Here is a 27,482-nt window from a genome sequence, read left to right as displayed (position 1 = left end):
CCACCAGGCTGGCCTCAAACTCACAGAGATCTGCTGCCTGGCTCTGCCTCCCGAATGCTAGGATTAAAGGTGTTTGCCACCACTGCCTGGCCTCATTATCTTTTGAAGTGCCAAGATTCTTAATTTGGATCAAATACAGTTTATTTTTTTTTCCAGAGTGTGGTGGTTTAAAAGAAAATGACCCCCAAATGAAGTTGCACTCTTAAGAGGTGTGGCTTTGTTGGAGTGGGTGTGGCCTTGTTGGAGGAAGTGTGTCACTGTAGAGGCGGGCTTCGAGGTCTCATATATGATCAAGCAACACCCAGTGTCTCAGTTCACTTCCTGTTGCCTAAAAGATATAAAATCTCAGCTCCTTCTCCAGCACCATATCTGCCTGCACACCACCATGTCCCACCATGACAATCATGGACTAAACCTCTGAAATTGTAAACTACCCAAATTAAATGTTTTCCTTTAATAAGAGTTGCCATGGTCATGGTGTCTCTTCACAGCAATAGGAACCCTAAGACACATGGTGTCCTAGCTTAAGAACTCAGCCTTACTTAAGGATATGAAATTTTTTTTCCTCAAAACGTTGTACGTTTGGTTCTTGCATTTAGTTCTATGATTCATTTTGAACCAGTTTGCATGTATATTTTGTATTGCTTGTTAAAAAACACTCTCCTTTCCCTGACTGGCTGTCCTTAACTTCTATGATAAAGCACTCTCCTGGGCCTTACTTTCTCCTTGGGGCTTCCATGTACCAGTTTCGTGATTCCCCTTGGTTCTCTTCTAGCTATCATTTTCTCCCTGGTCCTTTCATGACTCTGTCTTTCCATTTCATTTTGGTCATTTGAGGAATTCTTACTCTTAGTTCTCTGTCCCTCACTCAATTGTCTGCAAGGTCTCACTGTCACCCTGGGACTTCCCCCATTGCCTTCCCTGGGTGTTTTTGTTTTCTCTTGGCCTGTTTGCTGAGTTCTAGCGACTCACATTTCTTCCCCTGAGTCCTGCCTTCCTTCAGGGAGTGTATTTTTGCTGGCACTTTGCAAGGCCTCTTCCCATCCAGCCTGGCTTCCTGTTGTGGGTCTCGCTTTCCTCTCCCCACAGGTGCCTTCGCTGTCTTCCCTCCTCGGGCGCTTCTGTGGAAGCCAAGGTTGCTTTTGGCTGTCCTTGTGTGTATTTTGAGTCTGCAGATTATCTCTGTCTCCCTGTTTGCTGGAAATGGACTTATTTTCCTTCTTGTTGCCTTTGGAAGCTCTCCAAGAACGGAAGAAGAAAGTTGCCATCTCAGACCCCAGGCTCCCACCCGGAACCTCAGCAGGGATCTCTTTGTATTTATTCATTATGTAGCCCATTCATTCAGTATCTGAGTCTGAAACTGGCTATCTTCTAGCCATCCCAGAAAAATTTAAGATGTTTCTCTTTGTAAATTGTGTTAATATTCTGATCCGCCCCCTTGGAATCCTGCCCCTTGGTGCCATCCTGCATGTAAAAGGAAAAACTCTAAAACAAGCCAGGTGTGGGAGCACATGCCTTTACTTCCAGCACCCTAGAGGCAGAGGCAGGTGAATCGCTAGTTTGAGGCCAGCCTGGTCTACATAGAGAGTTCCAGGACAGCCAGGTTTTCTGTAGAGAGATCCCATCTCCAGATAAATAAACAAACAAACAAAAAAGTAAGAAAAAAAAACTAGCATTATTATACACAAGAAGTATACCCAAAACATAAAGAAACTGAAAAATACTAAAAGAGCCGGAGATGGTTCAGCGTTTAAGAGGGCCTGCTGTGTGAGCAGGAGGGTTGGGATCAATAGTGTAGTTCCCACATAAGAAGCCTGTAACCACATCACTATGTCGGGGTGGGGACAGGAGGGTCACTGGGCCTTGTCTCACTGGGACAGGCTGGATCACTGAGCCAAGTAAACTAGCTCCAGGGGGCTGGAGAGAAAGAGCTCAATGGTTAAGAGCATTGGATGTTCTTCCAGACGACCTGGGTTAGGTTCCCAGCATCCACATGGTGGCTCACAACCATCTGTAACTTCGATTTCAGGGGACTGGATGCTCTCTTCTGGCCTCTGCAGGAATCAGACACACATGTGATATACAAACACCCATACACATATAATAAAGCAATTAAAAAAACAAGCTCCAAGTTTTAGGAGAGTCCCTGCCTCAAAAGAGCAAGAAGGGTAAGTAATCTGGCACTCATATTGACATTCTTCTCTGAACTCCCCATACTGTGCACAAATATCACACTCATACATACATTACATAGATCACACTTGCCCCCACACATATCTGTGCGCATGTATTCATACTCTAATCAACAAACCTGCATCTGTGCCAAACGTGCTGATTTTCCTTCTTGTCATTGTCCCCTAAAGAATACAATAAAGAAGTCTGGAGAGATGACTCAGGGGTTAAGAGCACTGGCTGCTCTTCCAGAGGACCCGGGTTCAATTCCCAGCACTCACATGGCAGCTCACAACTGTCTAAAACTCCAGTTCCAGTGGATCTGACACCCTCACACCAATGCACATAAAGTAAAATTAATTATTAAAGAATTAAGAAAAGGGGCTGGAGAGATGGCTCAGAGGTTAAGAACACTGGCTGCTCTTCCAGAGGTTCTGAGTTCAATTCCCAGCACCCATATGGTGGCTCACAACCATCTGTAATGAGATCTGGTGCCCTCTTCTGACCTGCAGGGATACATGCAAACAGAACACTCTATACATAATAAATAAATAAATCTTTTAAAAAAAGAATTAAAAAAAGAATACAGTATAGCAGACTGAGAGCTATTTGCGTAGACTCTGCCTTGCTTGAGGTAATACTAAATACTGTAGAGATTATGTACGTATAGGGGACATGTGGGTAGATTCTATGCAAATGCTACATGTTTTATGTAAGGGAGTTGGTCATCTGTGGATTTTGGTAACAGGGTGTCCTCAGAACCAGTTCCTCGATAGTCACCAAGAAATGGATGACTACCCTAAGTTGTGTATGCCTTCTACTGTGGAGCGCTCTTCAGCCTGTTCCAACTTCGGGCCATTCCAGTCGGAGCTGCTTCAAGCCCTCCTCACACCCCTCTTAGCGTCTCCCTGTAGGGTGTTTACAACTGAAATTGCTGGGTTAGGAATGTGTGTGCTGTTTCTAAACTGTCCATTTTCTCTCCACGTTGTGGGAATTCTTTGAGGTCTGGCTCAGATTTCATTCTCCGGGGAGATTTGCCTGCCCCTTACTCCAGGGACCCGGGCCACTGCTGGGGGACCACTTCTCAATTGCTTGCTTGGCACCCTTCAGACTTCACCAGTAGCATGCTTCAGAACGCTGAGCTGCGCCCTGTGTCTTGGGGAAGGTTTTCTTCCCCCTCCATCTAGAGCCACAGTGGAGAGAGGCAGGTGTCCTCACTGTCACATTCCGGGTGATAGGTCATCTTGTATTCACCCTGGCCCCGAGAGCAGAGGTTTGGGGGTACCTGCTTTTTATTCTAGGTCTGCTGTTACCTTGTCCAAATAAACTGGGTGACTTAACAACTCTGGGGTGACAAGATGTCTCAATGGGCAAAAAGTGATCGATCCCCAGAACTTACATGGTGAGGGGAGAGAGCTGACTCCTGAAGTTGCCCTCTGACCTCCACACACATGCTGTGGCGTGTGCACGCCTACACTCTCATACACAAATCATGCATACACGTGTAATGAAACTCAAAATAAGACGATAGGAGGGTGGAAGTTGGAAGTGAGGGAGGAGTCAGGATTGATGCCCTGGGAGCGTGCTGAGGGCAAACCTTGGTATTCTTCATCTAGCAGACCAATCTCTGTCTTTAGCTTCCCTGGGCTCCCTGTGGTGCTGGGTCTTCACGTGGGCACCATCTTTCTGTCTCCCAGTCATATTAGCTTAAGGGGACATCCCACTCCACAATGAATGACTCCATTTCCAAGTTAGATGGTATATTGAGGCAGCAAGGTTAGGACCTCAGCGTATCTTTCAGGAGTCACAGGACATGGGGTGTCCTTCAGACTGCCCACATTGGGTAGTGCCCAGCCTTCTGTCCTACTCTGGGCCTGAACTTACCAAAGAAGAAGCACAGCTCTTTCAAGATTTGAGCACTAACCTCACAGGTTCTCTGCTGCTTAGACATGTGGGGCATTTGTGATTTTGTTCCTTTGAGGCCGACACAGCAGGATATTGCAGAACAAAAGTATCCTGTAGGGGAGATGACTCTCACTGCTCTTCCATAGGACCTGAGTTCAGTTCCCACCACCCACATCAGCACCCACCTGGTTTTCCTACCTGTAAACCAGAGGTTTTGAAAAGCCACATGACACACAGAACACAATACGTCCCCAATAGAAACCAGCTGTGTTCACCAAGTACTCATCCCGGGCTCGGGCTGGAGGGCCCACTTGGTGTGGTTAGCAGATCCTTGAGAACCAAAGTGGCCCAGGAGCAATCATTTAGGAGGATACCGTGATTAGGACCTTCTAGGTATGGTCCCTCCGATGTCCACCCCCACCCCCATGTCTCTGTGTCTCAGGGACTATCTACCATTATGTGCCCTGGTACAACACGAAGCCTGTGGCGACGGTGACCTCCCAATGGGAGGATGTCAGCTTCCGGATGAATTGCCTCAACCTCCTCCACATCACCCGGGATCACCTGGTGAGTGGGCAGGAGGGAGCTGGGGTGGATGGGAGGCTTGGGAACATACACCACGGTACCAGGAAACCAGTCACACCATGATATCGGGACCCCACATCATTGAGAACTGTGCCAGATACAGCACTGGCCACTAAGGACTCAAAGGTGAATAAACACATACTTGTCCTCACTGGCTGACGAAGTCAGAGATGTACAGTTACGGTGCAATGCAACTAGGGTTGCCATGGAAATACAGGTGCCAAGAGACTTAGGATCAGAGAGATGGGGAGGGGGAGGGGGAGAGAGAGCAGTCAGGAGGTGACAGGGCAGCGGGGGTTCGAGAAATTCATAGGCAGTTTTGGGGGATGGATGCACAAAAGGAGTAATATGTGTAAAGTCACGGTGATGTGCCAGTTTTTTTTAAGTCATGAAAGGAACTAGGGCCGTAAAGGTAACATGGGAATCCGAGAGGCTGGGAAGGGTCACATCACAGAGTCTTAGGTTCTTGTCAAGCAGCATAGGTCTCAGAAGATGTTTATATGTAGCATCTCTACCCCAGTCACGACTTTCTCATGTCTTCTGATGGGCTCCATCGCCTGCCACCCGTTTTCTCTGCTGGGTACAGGAAGTAGGAAGAAAGGGTGTCCTAGCTTAGCTGGTCATGTGGCGGTTTGACATGAACACCACCAGGTTACTCCTTAACCATCTCCAGGGTCTGTCAGTCCTTCAGCCTATCCCAGGAGGGCTCCAGGCTGAGTCTGGTTCTCTCCCTTCTTCTCAATGGACAGAAAGCCAACCTGGACACCCTCAAGTCCATTCGGAATCCGAAGGATCCAGCTCTGCTCCAACAGTGGGAGAAGCTGCTGAGGGAGCTGATAGAGGACTGCAGGTAGGAGCTGGGGACCCGGGCTGGGGATGGGCTTCGGATGAGCTAGGGGAGGCTCGAAAGAGAAACTGGAAGCTCTGAGTAGCACCCGATGGACCCCTACCCCAAAAGGAACACAGCTCCAACGTCAGCCTACACAAAGCTGCTTTTCCCTGCCCACGTAGAACAGCCCTGAACTCCAGTTCAGCACAGGCTTTGTTGCCCCATGTCCACACTCAGTGCCTGCAGCAGCATATGGGCAGATCTGCATCGCCTACACCAGCCCACACTGTTCTCACCCCAACATCTCTCACCATTGCTTACCCCATCCAGAGCGCCCGTTTCAAGCTCATGGGAAAGCTTCCCCCTGCCCCCCACCCACCAGATTTTGGTTAGCCTCTTCCATGGAAAACATCTACCCATAAGAGGTCTTTGGGAACCAACCTAGCACACTGCAGGACTTCAAGGATGGAAGAGGGCTGGGTGAGAGAGCCTGTGTCGGGCCCACAGCAAGCCAGCTTCCTAGGGAGAGCTGGGCAGGTCTCTCCATGTCAGACTAGCCATGGGTAGGGTCGAGTCTCCAGGCTAGAAAGGGAACACTGGCCTGCAGTGGGACCAGAAATAGACACACCCTTCCTATTAACTTGTCCCGGCCACAGGCGCCCTCTGCCTTGTATGACTGCTCAGCCCAAAGCTAACAACTTGGACAAGAATAAATGGCAGCTTCGCAACCATCTTCTACGCCAACTAGCACAGAGGGCCTCAGAGGCCAAGCCAAGGAAGATGGTGGTCACGGCAGAGGATTGGCTGCGTCGTCTCAATGCTGTGATCCCCGAGGTGGGCACTGGACACACTGGCTGGACAGTGAGGCCTGGCGCTGGCCCGATGGTCCTGACGCTCTCCCACCTTGGCAGCCCCAGGAGAGCCTGCCTGATGTGATGATCTGGCTGACGTCTAAGCAACAGCGAGTGGCCTATGCCCGGGTGCCTGCCCATACTGTCCTGTTCTCCCCAGCAGGACCCCTGAGCTCTGGCAAGTTCTGTGGGAAGATTCAGAACCTCTTCTTACAGGTGGGGAAGGAGGAGCATCTTTTGGGAGAGATGGGGTTCCCAAATTCCCAGAGAGAACCCCTGGGGTTGTGTGAAAGTCCCATGGGACCTCCCTGAAGGCATGGCCCATGTGCTACTTCCCTGGCCCTGCATTAAGTAGAACTTAGTCAAAGTCCCCAGAGGAAGGCAGGGTCCTGCACTTCTCAGCATGTGAGCCATGGTAAATGCTTCTCAAAGCCTCCACATCCTCCATCATCCTATGCCTCCCATGTGGTCTAACACCTTGTCATCTCTCCTGTGAACCACAATTGGATAACTTCCAGAATATTCAGTGACTGTAGGATTTGGTACCAGCTCCTCAGATCAGAAGTAAGCTATACCATTAGACTGACTGAACCCCCAATGATGGCCTTCTCTCTTGGAGAGAAGGGGGGTCCTCATAGCCCCTTCATGGCTCCCATCGCCACTCAGGGAAGATGCAGCTTCCCTGGCTTGCCCTAGCCACCTGCATCAACCCTGTCAACAGATAGGCCACCCTGGGCCTCCCCATCCCAAATACGCCTACACCCTGCCCTTTCCACCATCATGCAAAGCCCTTCTTCCCGTCTTTGTCCAGTGCCTGACTGCATCCCGGCCTTCCGTGTGTCACTCACTCCCGTGCTTGGTGACGCCCTCACGTGGGGTATGAGGACTGAGGTGCTTAGCAAAGTGCTGGTGCCCAGTGATCAGGCAGCAGGCCGTGATTCGTTAGCTAGTATCACCCAAACCACCGTTCTCCCCTTCCTCTGGCTCCCCAGGCAGCCTCGCCCACCTTCTGCACCGCTCCTTTTTTCTATTTGCCCGTTGTCACCCTCTGGGAACAGCAGGGCAGAACTCGGTCACTTCTCAGTGCTGGTGATCAGCCCGGAGCTTTATACCCTTGTAGACTTTCTGACTCCAGCACACAGTTTGATGTGAGGGCCCTGCTCCCACAGCTCAGGCAAAAAGGGGTGGATGTGACCCATTCTGGCAATGCGTGCCCCCTCGCTTCCCCTCTCCCTCACCTATGAGGTGGTACCCCCATGGCACACCCATGGGACTGATCTGCCTCTGGATCAGTACCCAGAAGGTGAAGGAGAGAACACGCTCCCAGCTCACCTCCGGGTCTGCATGTGGCTTGGCAATGTCGTACACAGCAAGAATCTGAAGCTGCTCCAACAAGGCAACATGGTGGTGTATGCGGAGACGGTGAGTGGGCGGGAGGCATTCATGCACGTACGCACGCACGCACGCACGCACGCACGCAGGCATAGCATTTGGAGGGTGCCATGGGTCAGCCAGGTCAGAGCCAAGCCAGGGAAGTCAGGCGTATGCAGTTCAGGAAGAGAAAGTGAAGAGACAATTGTTCAGACCCAGAGGCAGAGGAGGACACTGACCACATCTGACAACTCTGGGAGACAACAGCGATGAAAGCCATTGAGGACGGTGCTAGCCTGGCATCCCTGCTCGCGAGCCACAGTCAAGTGCTAACAAAATGGGGTCTGAGTGGCCCTCTGGTCCCTGGTCACACTGTTCCTGGTGGCAGTTTATTGAGAGCTTTCTCCAAGCTTTGCTCAAGGCATGTGAATAGATCAGGGCTCCAAATTGCAAAACTTCTCAGTTTTTGTCACCAACAGGCAGCTTGGGACCCCTGAAGACCCTTTCCAGACCTTCGGGCCAGACTGAAGGTCATGGGAGGTGGGGAAAGGTCAGGGAGTGTGGAAGGAGTAGGAGATGAGACTTCTGCCCACACCTGGGATGCAGGGGGAACAGCTGGGCAGACGGCTCTGCAGAGGGCAAGGGATGACCTTTGCTCTGTGGAGAGGGGGCTGGCCCAGGAAAACAGCTCAGCAGAAGGGAAGTAAGGTTTGAGTGTCGGGCTATTATGTGACCCTTTCTGGGGAGATGTGAGCAAATGTCTGCCCACCTCAGATAGATGGCCCATGACAGAGCAAAGAAACAGTTCCATCCAGCTTGGGGAACCAGTGAGTTTAACTGGGGTTACTTACAGAAGCATGTGCAATGTATGGATGTCTACCCCTCTGGAGAAGTCTTCCTCCCAGCAATGCTAACTGCTTATATATTGGGGAGGAGAGGAGCCCATGAGCCTTGTAAGCTGCTCATGGACTCGAAAGGAGGAACGTGTGACCACATCTTGCAAAGGCCTCCTATGGGTAGTCACAGCTGACCTGATTTCAGGACAACCGCAATGGCCGTGTCAAGTCTGGAAGACAGAATTCCACAACATAGGCCTTTTATGTTACAAAATTGTAACTTTTGTAGTTGGTTGACACGTGGGTGTAATCTCAGCATTTGGGAGGCTTAAGCAGGAGAAGTACAGAGAATTCAAGGCTGACCTCGGCTCCATAAAGAGTACCAGGCTAGTCAGAGCTATTTCAAAACAGAAAAAAAAATGCATTTATAACTTTGTTATTTTTTGTTGTTGTTGTTGTTTGTTTTTCAAGTCAGGGTTTCTCCATGTAGTTTTGGTCCCTGTCCTGGATCTCATTCTGTAGACCAGGCTGGCCTCGAACTCACAGAGATTAGCCTGGCTCTGCCTACTGAGCATTGGGATTAAAGCCATGCACCACTGCCACCTGGCCATTATGTTTTAAGTTGCATGTGTTGATAACATACCATAATACAGTCAGCTCCCCATTCAACGGTATCTCCATTCATGTACTGAGCCAACTGTGGCTTGAAAATGCAGTTAAGTCCGTGATGGCTGGGTCTACACCAAACATGTACATACCTTTTTCCTTGTCACTCTGACCTCAGCAATACACCAGCAGAATGCTGACATGGCATTGACATTGTATTAGGTTTTATGTCATCTAGAGATGATTTAAAGTATATGTTGTACACAGATGCTAGGCCACTTTACAATGTTAGGGGCTCGAGAGTGGATTGTGGTACCCAGGGACATTCTGGAATCAATCCCCTGAGGTTAGTCAAGGGACAGCTGTGTCTAACCAGCCCTGCATGAGGCAGGGACAGAGAAGAGATGGAGGGACTGATAGGAGAAATAAGACATGGAAGTAGCACAGAGGGTACATGTGTAGCAAGACTGGATTTCTCAGGTCTGCAGTGACTAGGGAGTAGGCAGGTCACATCAAAGATACAGGCTTTACCTTGGGCACCACCCCACTCTTCGGCCAGCTGTGCAACGCCAGGCAGTGTTGACTGCCGAGCCTCTGTCTCCTCGGTACAGTTGGGACGTGGCCCTGTCTTGCTTGGTTACTACATTTCTAAAGGTTGGGGAACAGGAGTCTCAGTACCCCCAGGACCAGGTGGTTGGTGGAGGAGGTCTGGGCACTGACTGGGACTCCCTCCCCCAGTATGAAAATCAGGCCAAGTACAAAGACCAGTGGGGAGAACAAGGACTGTACTACTGCCCCACCTTCTCAGATGTCATGGGACACAAGGCCGTCCCCAAGTCAGATTTCAAGGCTCCCGTGGGGTGGCATTGGCAGGGCGACTGGATTGTGGAGCCTCAGAGGAGGTAAGGAAGATGCGAGCCCTGGCCTGGCACCTGGGATGTCCTACAGGGTGGCTCCCTCTCACCTGGGAAAGTTAATGGGAACTTAAAGATGTGGGTTCCAAAGCCAGGGAGCTGGTTCCGATGAGTGGGAATACACAAGACCAACAGCCCTGGCCAACAGCTGTCTGCATGCCAGGCTCTGCCTCGCTGAAGGGAGGTGGGGTGTCACATGGGGGTGCTCGGCCGGCAGAGGATGACCCGTGGGAGTTCAGACAGCTCTGAGAACTTGGGGTCTCACCGCTGCCCAGACTCCTCCTGGACACAGACATCAACAAGAGCCAGGTGCTGGAAGAGGTGTATGAGAACCAGAGCCGCAAAGCCACAGGCGCATGGGTGCCTGCAGCTATCCCCAACACAGACGTGGTAAGTGTCTCCATCCTGCCGCAGGGTACGGGGGGATGGGGGAGAGGCAAGAACCAGATGGGGGGGAGGACTCAGAAGTTGGGGTGTCGCCAGTAAGTGCTATGTCTGAACTCTGCTCCATACATGCTGTGGGAACCCAGATAAGTATTTCAGCCCTGAGATTCTTCTAGCACCCATGAAGGGGTTATACCCAAGGATAGCAAACTGCAGACCTTAAATTGGATGTCAGAAAGAGTTAAGACACTGTGTAGCCTGTAGTCCAGCTGCTTTAGGAGACAGGGCAGAAGGATCACTTGAACCCAGGAGTTGGAATCTGAACCTGAGTCCTATCCCCAGTTCTCACATAAAAAGCCACACATGGTGCTATGTCCTTACAGTCCCAGGGGCAGAGAGGCAGAAACAAGTAAGCTGTTTTTTGTTTGTTTGTTTGTTTGTCTGTTTGTTTTTTGGCTCTTTTGGGGGGCCCGCCACCCAGCTCCCAAATAAATCACACACGGAGGCTCAGTCTTAATTATGAACACCCGGCCTTAGCTTGGCTTGTTTCTTGCCAGCTTTCCTTAACTTATTCCGTCTACCTTTTGTCTCTGGGCTCTTCCCGCTCTCTTACTTCTGTATCTCACTCCTACTCCGTGGCTTGCTGTGTGTGTAGCTGGGTGGCTGGCCCATGGAGTCGGCCTCTTTCTCTGGATGCTCGATCCTTTTTCTCCTCCCTTCTCCCAGATTTCTCCCTCTATATCATCTCTCTGCCTGCCAGCCCCGCCTGTTTCTCTCTCCTGCCTCGCTATTGGCCATTCAGTTCTTTATTAGACCAATCAGGTGTTTAGGCAGGTACAGGTACACAGCTTCACAGAGTTAAACAAATGCAACGTAAACAAAAGTAACACACCTTACAACAATATTCGACTACAGTAGGCCCCCGCCCCTAGAGCTTACTGGTCAGACGGCCTAACTTAACAGGTAATCCCCAGATCTCAGTAAGAGATGCTGTCTCAAAAACTAAGACCAATGGGCTCCTGAGCAATGAGACTGACTCCCAACTTCCACATGCATGAGTGTACACACACGTACACACACACACACACACACACACACACACACACACACACACTGTCCTGACAGAAATATTCTGTCTTCTCTATCACTCCATGGCTCTTTAGGAAATATGGTACTAAGAAACAGGAACCAGCCCTTTGAAATTTTGTTTCATTTTAATGGAGTTAGCCCAGAGGCTGCTAGTCACTGACTAGACCCATGCAAGTCTAACGCGTCCCCAGTGAACAAGGAGGGAGCCGTTCACCTCTAACTAAGTGAGCCAGGGTGGCAGCAGAAGTAGTAAGATTTTTCTGGCCTTGAGGGTGGCTGGAAGTTCAAAGACAGGAGCTTATGTGTGAAAACAAGGGAAGGCAAGCTTCGTCTACCTCACATGACCCTCCCTCACCCTCAACATCCATAACAGAACGGACAGCCCGTGGAAGCCCTGGAGAATGTGAAGTGTCCCCAAGGATGGCACTTTAAGAACAACTGGATTGTGGAGCTCAACCACGCAGTGGACAGTGAAGGTCAGTCTCTGGTCAAGTCTGAGGGCCTGGGACCCTGAAGCATTCGAATCTGGTTGGTTCTTCTAGCAGCCTGTCAGTGGCCAAGCTCTCGGGCAGGATGTTGTCTAAATTCCTGGGGATTCCCACCCGCTTAGGGAATAGGGTCTCAGACACAGCCCCTAGTGTGAAGATGCGCAGGCCCTTCCTGAGGCCTGACCCTGAGCAAGCCTGGTGGATGACTGCCGGTGAACATGGATTTGGTTGTTTGAGCTTCGGTTCAACCAAAGTGGCTCCAGGACGGGAGCGGTGGATTGGAAGTCTTGAGGCCTAGGATCCAGACGCAAGCAATCGCTGCACTTGGTCCCATGGTAGTCCAAATTACACAATTCGAGCATATCTTCCGGGACATGAGGACCACTCGGCCCCCAGGACCTGTCCCTCTAGGGCCCTTCTCCCAGACATGTCCAAGCACCCCCCCAAGTCTGCAGGTACACGTGGACCCAGAGGCCATGGTGCCGCCCCTGCAGGCTGGGAATATGGAGTAGGAATCCCACCCTCCGGCCTGCCCCAGATCTGGAACTCAGTGGAAAAGACTTATCATTCATACCGTCGGCGACGCTGGGTACGCGTCCGCTTCCGGAACCCCAGGGAGCAGGGCCAGGAGCTGAGCCAGGAGATGGAGACCCTCTCTTTCCTGCAGATGGTGAGACATCTGGAACAACAGCCCTGGCTGGGACACAGGCAGGGGTCACTTGCCAGGCAGGGACAGGAGCATCACCCTGCGTTCTTCCCTGCAGCAGGACCTCTCTGGCGAGGGAAAAGAGGGCTGGGAGTACGGCACCTTTGACTCCAAGTTCAACCTGGACCCACAGCCCACGAGCCGGTTCCGTCGCCGCTGTTGGCACCGTCGGCTGGTGCCCAAGAAGGAGAAGGGTGTAGCTTCCATATTCCTCCTGGAGGGATCCTTGGTAAGACCTCCGTGGACTGAGTAACGCTTGTTTATTACCTCTACCTCCCAGAGGCTCAGGAACACACATCCCTGACCCCTGCTAGCTGGGCCCCAACTCTTCAAGTTTGGCAGCTGGCATCTGTAGAGGGATGCGGGGGGGGGGGGGGGGGGGCTAGGGTCTGGAGAGAGGAGTCAGGGAGTACTGAGAACCTTAAGGCGGCCTTTCTGGGCACAGGCAGTGGAGTTGGAGAGCCAGCCTAAGAAGGAGCAGAATAAAACATGGTCACTGCAACATTGGAAGGACTCCTGGAAACACACCCCGGAGAATCCCCGGACCCCCACCATGCCCTTCATCTACTGCATCTTCAACAGTGAGCCCTGGCCTGGGAGTCTGCCTGAGGACAGGGAGGAGGGAGGAGCCTATGAAGAGCTGGGGCCAGGTAACCAATGAGATCTCTTTACCCAGAGCCTCACTACTACCAGCTCTTCTGCTATATCTACCGGGCCCGGAATCTGATGTACAACCAGATCCTGACCTTTCAGGGTAGGAATGCCCCTTGTCCTTCAGCCCTGTCTCCTATCCCCCAAGGCCTGGCAACACATCCACCTACGTCTGTGATAAATGTCTGACGTTCAGATCCCTCCCCCAAGCAGCTTGTCCTCGTTAGGATGACTATTGCTGTGATGAAACACCCTGACCAAAAGCAGCTGGGGAAAGAAAGGCTTTTTTTTCTCTCATACTTCCATATAACAGTTCATCACTGAAAGCAGCGAGGACAGAAGCTCACACAGGGCAGGAACCTGGGGGCAGGAGCTGAGGCAGAGACCTTGGAGGGGTGCCGCTTACTGGCTTGCTCCTCGTGGCTTGCTCAGCCTGCTTTCTTATGGAATCCAGGACCGCCAGCTCAGTGGTGACTCCACCCACAATAGGCTGGACCTTCCCACATCAATCACTAATTAAGAAAATGCCCTATAAGCCTGCCTACAAAGCGGTCTTGTGGAGGCGGTTTCTCAGCTGAGGCTTTCTCCTCTACAATGACTCTAGCTTGTGTCAAGTTGACATAAAACTAGCCAGTACAAAGCTTACGACTGTAATTTAGGGGTAAAGACAACCAAACAAAGACTACAAAGTCCAGGGTGCTCTTGAGATGTGACCCCAATGCTGTGAAATTTGGAGGGGGGTTGAGGCACTCAGTCACTTACCTGGGGTCAATTAGTAGGGCCTAGAAGAGGGAGAAGCTTGCATGGCAGAGGACTGGAAGAGAGGATGGGACATGAAAGAGAGTGGCTCAATGGGCTGGAGAGGTGGCTTAGTGGTTAAGAGCCCTGGCTGCTCTTCCAGAGGACCCAGGTTCAATTCTCAGCACCCACACAGCGGCTCACAACTGTCTGTAATTCTGTTTCCAGGGGATCCAACACTCTCACACAGACATATATGTGGGCAAACTATAAATGCATACAATATAAAAAGAAATGGAGGGAGGGAAAAGGGGAGAGAGAGAGAGAGAGAGAGAGAGAGAGAGAGAGAGAGAGAGAGAGGAGATATGCTGGGGAACCATGTCATTTGAGGCTTTGTAGAAGAGAGAGGCCCTGTATGAGGAAGACCCACAAGATCATTCAGGAGATGAGCTGAGTACTCCCACCCTGTTCTGTTAATGGCACTGTGATAGAAGATAAGCAATGAGTGGCAGGGCTTCTGGGATGTCTGATGAACTCTGTGTCCCCTGAGCATCCCCAACCATATTAAAGGACACTCAGTGCTGCTGTGGATGATCAATAATGGGAAGCCTTGGCTGGGTGGTGGTGGCGGCAGCGCACACTTTTAATCCCAGCACTCAGGAGGCAGAGGCAGGCGGATCTCTGTGAGTTCGAGGCCAGCCTGGGCTACAGAAAGAGTTTCAGGAAAGGCGTGAAAGCTACACAGAGAAATCCTGCCTTGAAAATCCAAAATAATAATAATAATAATAATAATAATAATAATAATAGGAAGCCTTATCCCCTAGGACTCCTTCACAAAAACCTCTTTCCTTCATCCCTGAGAATGCCAAGCTGTAACCACAGCGGGCATGGCATTCACATGGATGGAAGCTAAGGTTCCCCTGGCCTGTGGGGTAGGCAGTTGATCTGCAGCTCCTGCTGAAGCTGCATTCTACAAGGGCTGGCAGTGGCAGTGGTGGCCCATCCTGAGTCGCCTCGGGTCTAATGGCTACCACTGGCGAGAGGACACCCTCACTTAGCAGTTTAGAGCAGTGACGCCCGGCCCTTCCTCCCTCCCTTAGAGCCCTTCATTCGAGTGGTCTTCTTGAACTACAGCCTGTGTACCCAGACACTACGAAGCTCCGCAGCTCCGACGTGGTCCCAGACGCTCATCTTCCAGCACCTTCTGCTGTTTGAGAACCCCAAGGATACCAGAGAGAACCCTCCACTTGTGGTGCTGGAACTGTGGCAACATGACTCAAGGGTACAGCAGGCCGTGCTTGAGGGAGGAAGATCTACCTCAGAGCCCCGCTTCAGGGGTAGAGGTGTATTTTAGAACAAGATGTTGAGGGGTTCACTGAGGCTGCTGTGGAGGAGTCCTGTAGATGGGTTAACTGGAACCCCCTTTCTTCCTCAGAAGCCCGTGCTGGAAACCTGGTTGGGCCTCCACATTCTCTGAACTCCCTTCTCCTCTAGGGGAACAAAATCTTATGGGGACGGAGCATGTGGCCCCCGGTGGTTTGGCTGGACCTCCAAGGCTGGGCCTTGACCCCCCTGAGGTGGCATCCCCTTGTGAGAGAGTTGGGAGAGGAAGAGGGGGAGATCTTGGCATCCTGTGAGCTGATCCTTGAGACTGAGGTACATACAGATGAGAAGAGCAGGGCTCGTGTCCCTCCACCTCCAGCTTTCCACACACACCAGGACCCTCCCCTTCCCCTCAGGAAAAGTCTGAGGCTCAGGGCCACACACTGGGTTCAATGCTGTCAGCCTGGCCATTCTCCCCTTTAACTCCCTTCTAGCTTAACCCGTCGATTCTGGGACTTTAGCTGAGCCCTCTATGGGACATTCTGGGTGGGGATAGGAGCATCAGGACCAGCCCCCAGGGCTTCACGCTCCCTCTTCTGCCCTCCAGAAGCTGAAGGACACACCTCTGCCAATCCTGAGTGTCCCCTGTAAGAATGGGATCTACACACTGCCCAAGAACATCCAGCCCGAAGTGAAAATGATGGCCATTGAGGTGTGTGCAGACGGAGAGGGGTGGACGGGGGAAGCCTTTCCCAGAGCAGCCTGGGGCACCCTGGAAGCTCTTCGAGGGACTTTTCTGACAACCTGGCCCCAAGTTTGAACCCTAAGAACACATTCTCAGAGGCAGGAGAGAAAGGGAAATGGAAGCAGAGGCTTGGACAACATGGTGGTCAGGCAGGGAGCAGTAGCTGTGGGACCAACCTTGTGTTGGTCCCTGTGCATCAGGAGTTGGCTTTCCAAGAAGGAAATCAAGGCTCGGAGAAAATACATTGCAAGCACAGTGACCAGAGACGGACAGAGCCACGGTGTTGGCCCATCCCTGCTTGAGGCCACACGGAGGTCCCCACATTGGTTATTCTATTGCCGTTACAATTTGGCTGAGAAAGAACAATTAAGTAGTTCAGGAACTGGGGACTCCTGAAGACCAGCTAATGGAGTTGGTCCCCACACAGCCCCCAAGGAGGCTCTCATGAAGGGTATGGACATTCCTGAGGTGCCCCATTGTCAGCTGAGAGAGAAATCACAGGGTGCCAGCTCACTGGTTGGTCATGGAGCTACCTAGGACACAAGTCAGCAATAAGCCGAAAGGCAGAGAGACTCCGCAAAATCTGGGCACCATCTGCTTCTGTGGGCTCCAGAGGCAGCCAGCCTCGGGAGCTCAGTGTCTGGGGACTGTCTGGAGCCAGCAGGAAGCAGGTGTACCACTTAATCTACTTGGAGGGCAGTGGAGGCAGATCGGCTGGTGGTTAGATGACGCCTTCTTCATGGAGACAGTGGACAGCAGGTCCTAAGCAGCAGCCTGTCCCCTCCCAGGGCAGGGAGACGCTCGCTCTGGTACTGCCACATTCCTAACCCTGGCCTGCTTCAGGCTGTCACTTCCAGGCCAGTTCGTCCCTGGCCTGATTAAGAAGTTCTGTCTGCCCCTTGCTCTGCTTTCTCCTGGTTCTGACAGATTATGGCTTGGGGCCTTCGAAACATGAAGGCCCATCACCCCCAGCTCCTGGTAGAATGTGGGGAGGAGTCCCTGAGGACAGAGCCCATCAGCAACTTCCAGGAGAATCCCAACTTCCCTAAGTCCAACTTCTTCCTCACGGTGGTAAGAGGTCCTGGGAAGGGACTGGACAACGGGCAGTCTGCTGCTCTTGAGGGACCTCACGTTCCCCTCTCTTTGGGCTATAGTTCATGCCTCTGGAGGAGACCCATGCATTGCCCCTGGTGGTGAAAGTGGTGGACAACCAGGTCTATGGCCAGCAGATTGTGGTGGGTCAAGCCAACATTGACTTCCTCCAACCCTATTTCTGTGACCCCTGGGCTCTGAACTACACACCTGTAAAGCTGCCAGGTGTGATCCTTCCTCCTAGCCCCCTCTTGCTCCCTACAGGAAGCCCTCACTGGGAGTAGGGTGGGACCCTGGCTCCCTTGTGGGGTGGGCGCCCCTCTTCCTTGGCTTCTCCCTTCCTGAGGCTCATGACTGTGTTCTCTCCACAGCCCTGTCAGTGAAGAAGCCCAATACTGTGAGTAAGGGCCCCAGGCTACCTTCTCCCATAGCATTTACATGAATGACTCTGCCCTGTAGAGGGTGTCTATTAAACCAAACCTATGAGGAGGCTTAACTGTACAGTGAAGGCTAAGGGTTGGTCCCCAGTCAAGTCTGCATGTGAGAATCGCTTGAGTGTTTTAGGGAAGTTAGAGGGGAGTTCTGAGTCAGGGTCTCATGTATCTGAGGCTGGTCTTGAACTTGCTATGTCATAGAGGATAACCTTGAACTCCCCATCTTCTTGTTTCCTCCTCCCACGTGTTGGATTACAGGCATTCACCAGCCCACTCAAGCTTTTATTATTATTTATTTATTCATTTGTGTAAGGATATATGTGGTGTGTGTATTTGTGTTTATGTATGTGTGTATATGTATACTTGTGTGGACACCAGACATAGCTCCATCTTGCCTTTTCTTCTTCTTCTTCTTTTTTTTGGGGGGGGGGTGGTTTTCGAGACAGGGTTTCTCTGTGTAGCTTTGCGCCTTTCCTGGAACTCACTTGGTAGCCCAGGCTGGCCTCGTCCATCTTGCCTTTTGAGACAGGGTTTCTTGCTGGCCTAGAAGTTGCTAACTAGGTAAGGCTAGCCAGCCAGCTCCAGGGATTCCTCTGTTTCCACCTCCCCAGTGCTGGGGAGCAAACACACCACTATGCTGGGCCTTTTTACATAGGTTCCAGGGGTTGGGGATTTAGCTCAGTGGTAGAGCACTTGCCTAGCAAGCACAAGGCTCTGGGTTCGGTCCTCAGCTCTGAAAACTAACAAACAAATAAATACATAGGTCCCAGAGCTCAAGTTTCTCACACGTGCAAGACTGTGATGGTTATCACTGACTGTCTACTGGACAAGATCTAAACTCACGCAGGAGACAAGCCTCCAGGCATGTCTGTGAGGGGTTATCTAGATGAGGGTAACTGAAGCGGCATCATCCCATGGGTTGGGGTCCTACACTAAATAAAAAGGAGAAAGCAAGCTGAACATTGGCATTCATCACTGTTTCCCAAATCCATGCATACTGCGACCAGCTGCCTCAGACATCTGCCCCATCTTTTCCTTACCACGACTTCTTGAAATGTGAGCCAGAATTATTCCTTCTTCCCCAAAGTTGCTTCTTGTCCAGGTATTTAATCATAGCAACTAGAAAATGAACACACAAGGCAAGCATTATACAGACTAAGACTCCCTTACCCGAGACCCTGGCCACCGAGGGATCCCATGAGAGTTGCCAGTCCTTAAGATTTTGTTCCAAGTCCCTCTGTGTCTAATGTGCTCCACAGTTACAGCACTTGGGCAACAGCATCACATTTTAATGCAGCTCTTAAATACCTTCATCAAAAGCAGATGCTGCCCGGGCATAATGGTACATGCTTGTCATCCCAGCACTCAGAAAGAGGGACAGGAAGATTGAAGGTCTGAGACAGCCTGATCTACATAAGCAAGACACTGTCTCAAAAACCAAGGGCTAGGGATGTACCTCAGTGATAGACTACTTGCCTAGCATGTATAGACCCCGAGTTCCCTACCTAGCACAAGATATAGGAAGGAGGGAAGGTTGATTTTGCTGGGTGGGGCATAGTGGTTAGGCCTGTAATCCCAGCACTGGAGAGGCTGAAGCAGGAGGATCACAGCCTAGGTACGTGGTAAGACTCTGGGGTGGGGGGGAGATTCTGCCTCCACGGGTTCAGATAGTGTGAGGTTCTGCATTTCTGAGCATGTTTGAGTCCTGACTATACGGATGGGCAATGAACACTAAGAAGCATGACCTCCCCCCCCATCTGAACTAAAAGGCCTATGTGAAGTGCAAGGGGACAGGAGAGCCGTGAGCCCCCCGCCCCCACGCCTCAGCCACTTTCTCCATTCTTCTCCTGTAACCTTCTCACTTTTCAGTTCCTAGGCACCCTCTACAAGAAGTTGTGGTTGGAGTCCAGCAAAGATGAGGTAAAGTGAACTCAGACCAGGGAACAAAGGACAATCCCAGTTGGGTGGGGGGCGGGGGACGACACTCTGGGCCCGCCTGAGAGCCAATAAGAACCCCTCTGTCAGGATGACTATGAGCATGATGTGGACTGGTGGAGTAAGCTATTCTGGGCCACAGGTGATGCTGACAGTTCCGTGCCCTACAAGTACAAAAGCTACCACACCCTGAAGGTGAGGGTCCGGTAATCCCTGGGAAAGGGTGGAACAGAACCTCCCCTGGGAGGGGCTAGAGGCTTGGCCAGTGGTTTGTCAGGGTACTGCCAAGTGGCAGAACTGTTGGTTTGGTTTTGCCTTGATTGAAATAAAGTCCTGTGTAGCCCAAGCAGGTCTTCATCTTGCTGTGTAGGTATAGATGACCTTGAACTCTTGAACCTCCTGCCTCTACCTCCTGAGTGCTAGAATTGCAAGCATGCACCACCGCATTCAGCTTAACGTAGTGCAGGGATCCTGTAAGACAAGCACTCTCTCACCTAGGGAGGGAGGAGGGACTTCCTACATTGTCCCCTGAGAGTACCAGAAACCTTTCCACCAGCTGCTCCATCTGAAGCAGACACTGAGGTTACTGACGGGCCAAACATTTTGGAAGAGGCTTGGCAGCCGGGAGTCCCTTCACCTCTTGATTTCCAGTGGTTCCCACAAGCCCAGGTCCTGCATATGCCCCCTACAGGTGTATGACTGTGAGCTGGAGGCCGTTCTGGCCTTCCAGGGCCTGCAAGACTTCTGCCAGACCTTCAAACTTTACCAGGAGAAGCCCAAGGTGGACAGCCCTGTGGTAGGGGAATTCAAGGTGTGTCTACACCAGCTGGGCTACCTGTTTCTCTATAGCCCACCTGTCCCCAAAGTTTCTTAAAAAAGCCCTGAGGAAGATGAGCCAGGGCCTGAGAAATAGCCCCAGAAGTACAGCGACACAGATCAGTCTATGCAGGCAGGGACCGAGGGAGGCAAGACCTTCAGATTCCCAGCTCTAGCTCAAGCTGGTCGTCTGCAGAAGCCAGCCTCACATTCAGACCTGAAGGGATGGGTGTGTAGTCAGAGTTGACGTTAGCAGTCTGGAACACCAAGTAGCTTCAAGTGCTTTTGCCCAATGACCCTTTAAACGAGGCCCCTGCCTCAAGACCCCTGCTGCTCAGCCTCAGCCTAACACTCTCCCTGCTGTACGGGGGCCAGGGGAGGGTGGTGGTGGTGGTGGTGGTGAGGGCAGGCAGCTTTACAACGTTAGGCTGAGCACTGTCAGATTGGGCTGCCCATGTCTTCTCACCCCAGGGCCTCTTCCGCATCTACCCCTTTCCTGAGGACCCAGAGGCCCCCAAGCCTCCACGTCAGTTCTCGTCTTGGCCTGAGACTGAGGACTTCCCTCAGCCATGCATGGTGCGGGTATACCTGATACGAGCCATCAACCTGCAGCCACAGGACTACAATGGCCTGGTAAGGAAGTAGCCCCACCTGTCACCAGTGCTCCCCACGCCACGCCTAAATGACAGCATGCCGTTGTGCTTCAGGCTGTTTCTACCCTCGTAGCCACCCCCTACAGGCACCACACAGTGCACACCTACCTGCTCCGCTCATCCTCCCTGGCCAGCGTAACTGCCTCCCCTCTCCCTTTCTTCCCTCTGCTTCTCTCCCCACAGTGTGACCCTTACGTGATCCTGAAACTGGGGCAGACGAAACTCGGCAGCCGGGACTCATACTACCCCAACACTCTGGATCCTATCTTTGGCACGTGAGCTGCCCTCAGTCACCCACTGCCACTTTTCAGGTCCTCCATGCTATGCTGGAAGGCAGTTCCAGTAGGCAGATGCATTTCTCTTTTGTTGTTTTGCTTTTTGAGACAGGGTTTCTCTGTGTAGCTTTAGTGCCTTTCTTGGACCTCACTCTGTAGACCAGGCTGGCCTCGAACTCACAGAGATCCACCTGGCTCTGCCTCCCAAGTGCTGGGATTAAAGGCACCGGCCGGGCATGGCAGATGCATTTCTTCAGAGCCTCCACGGTCCCTGTGAGCAGTGTCTCACCGACTCTTAGGGGCTCAAAAGGTGGAAGATAAGTGGATTATCCACTACCTTTTCACGCACGCCACCTACCCTGAAGGAAAGGCACTCAGGCCTCCGTGCACGGGCTGTCTTATAAGTTCCTTTAGCCACGTTCAGGAACTGGATGCAGGTGGACAAAAGCCTATCCCATGCTCTGCTACCCACGTTCACCCTGAGTGAAGAGGTGGGGCAGGAACTCTTAGGCTGAGATGCTGGCCAGTGAGGCAGAGTATATGTCCACAGCCACTTTCCAATCCCTTGGCCTCTAGGATGTATGAACTCACATGTAACATCCCACTGGAGAAGGACCTAGAGATCCAGCTCTACGACTTTGACCTAATTACTGCAGATGATGAGATTGGAACTACAGTTATCGACCTTGAGAATCGACTTCTGTCTGGCTTTGGAGCCCGTTGTGGGCTCTCTAAATCCTACTGCAAGTGAGTGTGGACCCACTCAGCAAGCAAGCTGGGTTGGGGGAGGCGTGAGCCCTGAGGAGAGGCTGAGAACTGGGCCGGACCTGCCTCTCTGTCCCTGTTTCCAGCACCACCCTTACCTGCAGCTCAAAGCAGTGTGTTCTCTGGGACCTGTTCCTTCCCATCTGTTCCTCTCGCATCCTCTCACAGGTCAGGACCATTTCGGTGGCGGGACCAGCTGTCCCCAAGCCACCTTCTGACCCGCTATGCCAGACAGAAAGGGCTGCCTCCACCGATATTTGACCTTGAGAATGACTCAGTTTTCTACAATGGGAAAAGGTTCGAGTTGCAGAGCTTTGGTGAGCCCAGCACACTTCCAGTCGATGAAAGTGTGGCCTTGGGGAACAAGTGTGGACCCGAGATGAAGGCGTGCAGGAGGGAGGGCAGGATGAAGAGAGGTGGCCCCAGGGTAGAGAGCACTCGTATCTCGCCGGGCTGGGGAGGGTGCTCAGATGGGAACGCTAATGACTTCATGATCCCATCTTTATCCAGAGTCCACACCCCCTACCTTTGAGGGTTTGGGGCCTAAGAAGGAACGCCTGGCACTGTACATCTTGAACACCCAGGGGCTGGTTCCTGAGCATGTGGAGACCCGCACACTGTACAGTAACAGCCAGCCAGGTATCGACCAGGTATGTGAATGGAGAGGCTGCTCCTGTCTCCTATGGACTGGCTTGGGTCAGGAAATGAGTGCCCATCCACCCAGAACATAGTTCACAGTGAGAAGCAAGGACAGGTCAACAATTCACATATATAGACAAGAGCCAAACATGCTTGGCACGTTAGTAAGAAAGATGCTCCAATGATGTCACTTAGAGCGTCACACCTGGAAAGGCTGTAAGAAATGGATGCTGCACAACAGTTGTGGGAACCTCTAGGCTATCCCACCAACCGTTCGTACCACTGCTTTTGCTCTCCTGAGGTGTAAGGAGGAGGCATCATAGCTCAGAGAATACAAACACTGCAAAACCCAGTTCTGGATGCTGAACTGCAAGCTGTCTTCTCTATGGCAAGGAACCAGGGACACAGATCCCCAAGGGCACCTTAATTATCCCTCATTGTCCATCTATAAAAATGGCTCCATCGTTCCACAGATCTTTCAACATTCATGAAGTCTTCTGCTGAGCAATTTTTAAAATAACCATCCTCATTAAACTGGCTTTCTCAAATGGGTCAACTCTGAAGACTAAAAGTAGGTCAGGTGGTTTGACAGGCAGAACATGGTTACCTGTTTTCCAAGGCTGGTGGCTCCACCCCTTTTTTCCATTCCTCTACTCTCCATTTTCACCACTTTTCTTTCTCTCAAGACTCTCCACTTTATAGCCAGCTTAACAGCCTTAGATTGCGGTCACACAACACAAAATGACCTTGCTGACCATCCAGTTTCCTTACTTTTAAGGCTTCCATGCTGCTGAATACACGAGGCCCAACCCCACCATGGATCCCCATCAACAGGCCACCTAGCATGACCTCCTCACTCCCTACCCCAGTTCATAAGTGACATCTCAACACTCTTGGTCTCAGCCAGCATCCTTTCCCCTTGCTCACTTGTCTTCCCAGCCAAAAACTAAAGGGGTTGGCAGGTGGCCACTTGCTGCCTCCCAGAAATCTCTGTGCCCAACCCCTGGGTGGTGGGAATACAGCCTCAGCCAAGCCTCTGGCCCTCCCTCATGCCACCTAACTGGAGAGAGACCAGCAACCTCCAACCTGCAAATCCATTCTGGCTCTAGGGAAAAATACAAATGTGGGTGGATATCTTCCCCAAGATGCTGGGGCCTCCTGGCCCCCGAGTCAACATCAGCCCCAGAAAGCCTAAACGGTGAGTCTGTGAAAACCTAATTCCTAATCACGGCACTCCAGCTCAGCCCCCAGGGTGCAGGGAGCCTCTGCCCTCCCATCCTAAGCAGTGGGAATTCTCTACCAGGGTTAGAAGGGGCTTTCCTGCCCAAGTTCAGGCTCTCTGGGCAGCTCCTCCCTCTGCGGGACTGGGGGTGGGGGTGGGGGTGGGGGGGCTGGTCCTCAGCCCGGCCTCAGAGCACAGTGGCTGCAGGTACGAACTGCGCTGCATCATCTGGAGCACCTCCCACGTGGACCTGGTTCGTCAGACCTTAAGTAAAGAGAAGATGAGCGACATCTACGTCAAAGGGTGAGACCCGAGGGAGGGCTCCAGGAGGCCCTCAGTTTCCTGGTTCTGTCACCCTGCTGGAACCTCCTGGTCTTGAGGGAGGCATCTTTCAGCCACTGCCTGTGTGTGTGGTGGGATGGGGACCACACACAGGAACCCCAGGTGAAAGGACTCTGGCCCCAGGTGGCTATCTGGGCTAGAGAAGGACATGCAGAAGACAGATGTCCACTACCACTCCCTGACTGGGAAGGCCATCTTCAACTGGAGGTTCATCTTTACCATGGACTACCTGGCCACAGAGCGTGTATGCGTCCAAAGCCAGAAGGTAAGGGGTAGGGAGGAGAAAGGGGAGAGAGCCTTAGGGTCCAAGAGATCCGCCCTCGTTTCAGAGACCTGCAAGCTGGGACCGGAAGTTAGGAACGAGTCCTTGGGCAGAACCCCTTTTCCTTGCTAGTCTGTCATTACTGACTAGTGGACTGATGGGCATCCAAGGGCAATGTCCATGAGGCAGGCCATTAACACAGCCTTCTGCTGTCCGCTAGGACTACATATGGAGCCTGGATCCCACATCAATGAAGTTTCCAGCCCGGCTCATCATCCAGATATGGGACAATGACTTCTTCTCCCCTGATGACTTCTTGGGTGAGGTCCTGGTGTAGGGTTTGTGACACAGGACAAGCAATTCCTCTTGCTGATGATGGTCTTTCTCTGGGCTCAGGGGTCTTGGAGCTGAATTTATCAGACATGCCCCTTCCGGCTGTGAGCAGCAAGCAGTGCTCCCTCAAGATGATGGAAACGGACAGCAAATGGCCCTCCATGCAACCGAAGCGCATCTCTCTCTTTAAGAAGTCCAATGTAACTGGATGGTGGCCTTGTCAGGTCCATGATGGTGACAAGTGGCGTTTGTCGGTAGGAGCTGGGGAAGGTGTTTAGGGAACAGGGCCACAAGGCCATCTAACCTGGCTCTCGCAGACTTCTGGAACCTTAGCCAGAGCCCCCTTCCTTTGTGGAGGTAGGGAAGTGGTCCTGGAAGGCCCCTGAACCTACTGTCTGACCAGGGCAGCCCCTGCCTCTTTGTCTCTGGCCTTTCTAGGGTAAAGTGAAGATGACTCTGGAGATGCTGTCAGAGAGGGAAGCTTTAATCAGGCCAGCCGGGCGAGGCCAGTCAGAACCCAACCAATTCCCTACACTCCATCCTCCCGTGTAAGGGCCCTGTGGGGCAGAGTACCAAGCCCTTGCTTCCTCCTCTGTACAGGGTGGTGACTGGTGGGCCTCCATGTGGAAAGGGATAGTTACTGCCTCCTACATGGCTAAGTTAGAGTCAGGAAATAAGACTTGGGGTTGGGTGTAAGGGGCTCCCCAGTCTGTTAAAAAGAAAAAAAAAAAGGGCAAAGGCTCTGGATCACTTGACCTGAAGGTCCCTCTTACCCTCCATTCTCTGGCATCTGCTGTCCTGGGCAGACGAAATGACACCTGGTGGTACCAGTCACCTGTTAAAAACTTCTGCTATGTTTTCTGGAAACGCTACCGCACCAAAATCATATGCTGTGCGGTGGTGCTGGTTCTAGGGATTATACTGTTCAACTTCGTCTATTCGACTCCGGTGAGTGCTGGCCACTGGGGAGGGGCAACGGCGCCGGCCACTCCTGTGCCAGCTCTGAGAGTACATTTAGGTTTCTACTTCAGGCTACTCTGGTGTCTCTTCTCTCTAGAACTATTTGGCCATGGCCTGGATCAAACCTGAACTTCGGCTGAATCCTCCCATTAAAATAGTCAACCTCATCGGTTCAGTCAACACCAGCAGTATCAACTCTACCGTCTTTTCCATGGAGGGCTCAAAACTACGGCCTTTAAAAGACAATGGGTCGACATTCCTCTAAAGACCCAGGAATCACATGAAAGATGTCGTCCCAGAGATTCCAGGTCCACAAGGCTAGGTGACCTGACTTTTCTCTCCTGCCAAGCACCCTGACCCTTGGGCTTCCTAGCAGATCCTTGTTTGAGTCTTCTAGGATCTGTCCAAAGGGCTGTGCATAGTCTGACTCAAATGTTTACAGGGACCACCTCTAACAAGAGCAGAGCTGTTCATTTCCTACTGAAATAAATAGGTTTTTCTAACAAAGCCACTTGGCACTTGGGGGTTGGGATTAAAGACAATGTGAAAGGCAGAAAGAGGCAGCTCTTCATTTGAGACTTGGGGAATGACGCCATCCACGTTAATCACCCTGTCTAGTCCTGGATTTCTTCTATGTGCGGAGGCTTTGACAGAGAAAATCAGGGAAAGGTAACTGTGAGTCATATACTGAGGCTATGGCTTTTACTTCCGGATGAATGCACAAGAGCCACACCAGGGACCAGCCGCAACCTCCTCTAGCACACACTCTGGGGTTACACTGCCTAGAAAAACAGCCCCACTTGCATGAAAAACATTGGTTTCTGCAACAAAAAGCAAGAGCTGAGGCAGGATGTATGATGCTGAATGGTGGCTTTTTTTTTTTTTTTTTTTTTCCTGAGATAAGGTTTCTCTGCACAGTGCTAGCTGTCCTAGAACTGGCTCTGTAGACCAGGCTGGCCTTGAACTCAGAGATCCACCTGCCTTTGCCTCCCAGTGCTATGATTAAAGGTGTGCACCGCCACCGCCCAGCACAGGTAGTTTTCTTGTACATTTCTCAATGGGAAAAGACTGGATGCCAGGCTATGTGGGGACCTGGCCTTCTTTAAAAGCATCAAGATGTGCATGAGCAGGAATCCCACAAACCTGACTCACTCTGTCTCTCAACGCTCCCGTGATAAAATCCTCTCGGTCCACTGCTATGACCGTCATCTCAACAGCCCACTTAGGTCCTCTACCACATGGACCCATCCCCCTCCTTTTGAGCTCAAAATGGACAAAACTACCATTGTTCTCAGTTCTCCTAGCTCCCCTGAAGCTATTCTGCTACTGTGGGAAGGTGTTAGGAAGAGGCTCTCTGCACCCCACCTTGAACTCTCCTGCATAAGAGCACCCACCATACTATCCTGCTTAATTACACACACAGGAGAGCCAGAGGCCTGAGGAGATGAACAGCCATCTGCAGCCAGGGTGACCCCTCCTCCTAGTCTGAGGACGGATGGGCTGAGGGGTGAGCATGAGGGCTTTCCCAGCCTCCCAAAGAGCTCAGGAAAAGGCTGGAGCC

The 27,482-nt window shown here is 51.8% G+C and overlaps 1 protein-coding gene across 3 annotated transcripts in view; it reads left to right on the top strand.

The window, feature by feature from the left end:
* Positions 1-26,478, top strand: part of Fer1l5 (fer-1 like family member 5) — a 56,125-nt gene extending 29,647 nt beyond the window's left edge. Inside the window, exons 20-53 of one of the 3 annotated variants that reach the window (XR_013046723.1) lie at positions 4,520-4,644; positions 5,412-5,512; positions 6,148-6,325; positions 6,403-6,558; positions 7,636-7,764; positions 9,894-10,057; positions 10,345-10,459; positions 11,916-12,018; positions 12,525-12,700; positions 12,795-12,965; positions 13,182-13,317; positions 13,413-13,490; positions 15,226-15,407; positions 15,620-15,781; positions 16,056-16,160; positions 17,121-17,264; positions 17,348-17,510; positions 17,657-17,682; positions 19,589-19,639; positions 19,745-19,849; positions 20,346-20,465; positions 20,942-21,103; positions 21,307-21,398; positions 21,975-22,145; positions 22,332-22,460; positions 22,674-22,813; positions 23,912-24,000; positions 24,232-24,327; positions 24,490-24,631; positions 24,849-24,948; positions 25,025-25,215; positions 25,400-25,509; positions 25,768-25,909; positions 26,019-26,478. Coding sequence is in view for 2 of the 3 variants with exons in the window: in XM_076557493.1 (XP_076413608.1) it covers positions 4,520-4,644; positions 5,412-5,512; positions 6,148-6,325; positions 6,403-6,558; positions 7,636-7,764; positions 9,894-10,057; positions 10,345-10,459; positions 11,916-12,018; positions 12,525-12,700; positions 12,795-12,965; positions 13,182-13,317; positions 13,413-13,490; positions 15,226-15,407; positions 15,620-15,781; positions 16,056-16,160; positions 17,121-17,264; positions 17,348-17,510; positions 17,657-17,682; positions 19,589-19,639; positions 19,745-19,849; positions 20,346-20,465; positions 20,942-21,103; positions 21,307-21,398; positions 21,975-22,145; positions 22,332-22,480; positions 22,674-22,813; positions 23,912-24,000; positions 24,232-24,327; positions 24,490-24,631; positions 24,849-24,948; positions 25,025-25,215; positions 25,400-25,509; positions 25,768-25,909; positions 26,019-26,186 (4,442 nt within the window). In the remaining variant the exon portion in view is untranslated. Of the gene's footprint in view, positions 1-4,519; positions 4,645-5,411; positions 5,513-6,147; positions 6,326-6,402; positions 6,559-7,635; positions 7,765-9,893; positions 10,058-10,344; positions 10,460-11,915; positions 12,019-12,524; positions 12,701-12,794; positions 12,966-13,181; positions 13,318-13,412; positions 13,491-15,225; positions 15,408-15,619; positions 15,782-16,055; positions 16,161-17,120; positions 17,265-17,347; positions 17,511-17,656; positions 17,683-19,588; positions 19,640-19,744; positions 19,850-20,345; positions 20,466-20,941; positions 21,104-21,306; positions 21,399-21,974; positions 22,146-22,331; positions 22,481-22,673; positions 22,814-23,911; positions 24,001-24,231; positions 24,328-24,489; positions 24,632-24,848; positions 24,949-25,024; positions 25,216-25,399; positions 25,510-25,767; positions 25,910-26,018 lie in introns of all 3 variants that reach the window. The other 2 variants (XM_076557495.1, XM_076557493.1) reach the window with 2 other exon arrangements.
* Positions 26,479-27,482: the final 1,004 nt, after the last annotated feature.

Source organism: Peromyscus maniculatus, chromosome 21, assembly GCF_049852395.1.
Source record: "Peromyscus maniculatus bairdii isolate BWxNUB_F1_BW_parent chromosome 21, HU_Pman_BW_mat_3.1, whole genome shotgun sequence".
NCBI classification, from domain to species: domain Eukaryota; kingdom Metazoa; phylum Chordata; class Mammalia; order Rodentia; family Cricetidae; genus Peromyscus; species Peromyscus maniculatus.
Note: the sequence above shows the minus strand (reverse complement) of the source record. Positions and strands in the feature narration are given on the sequence as shown.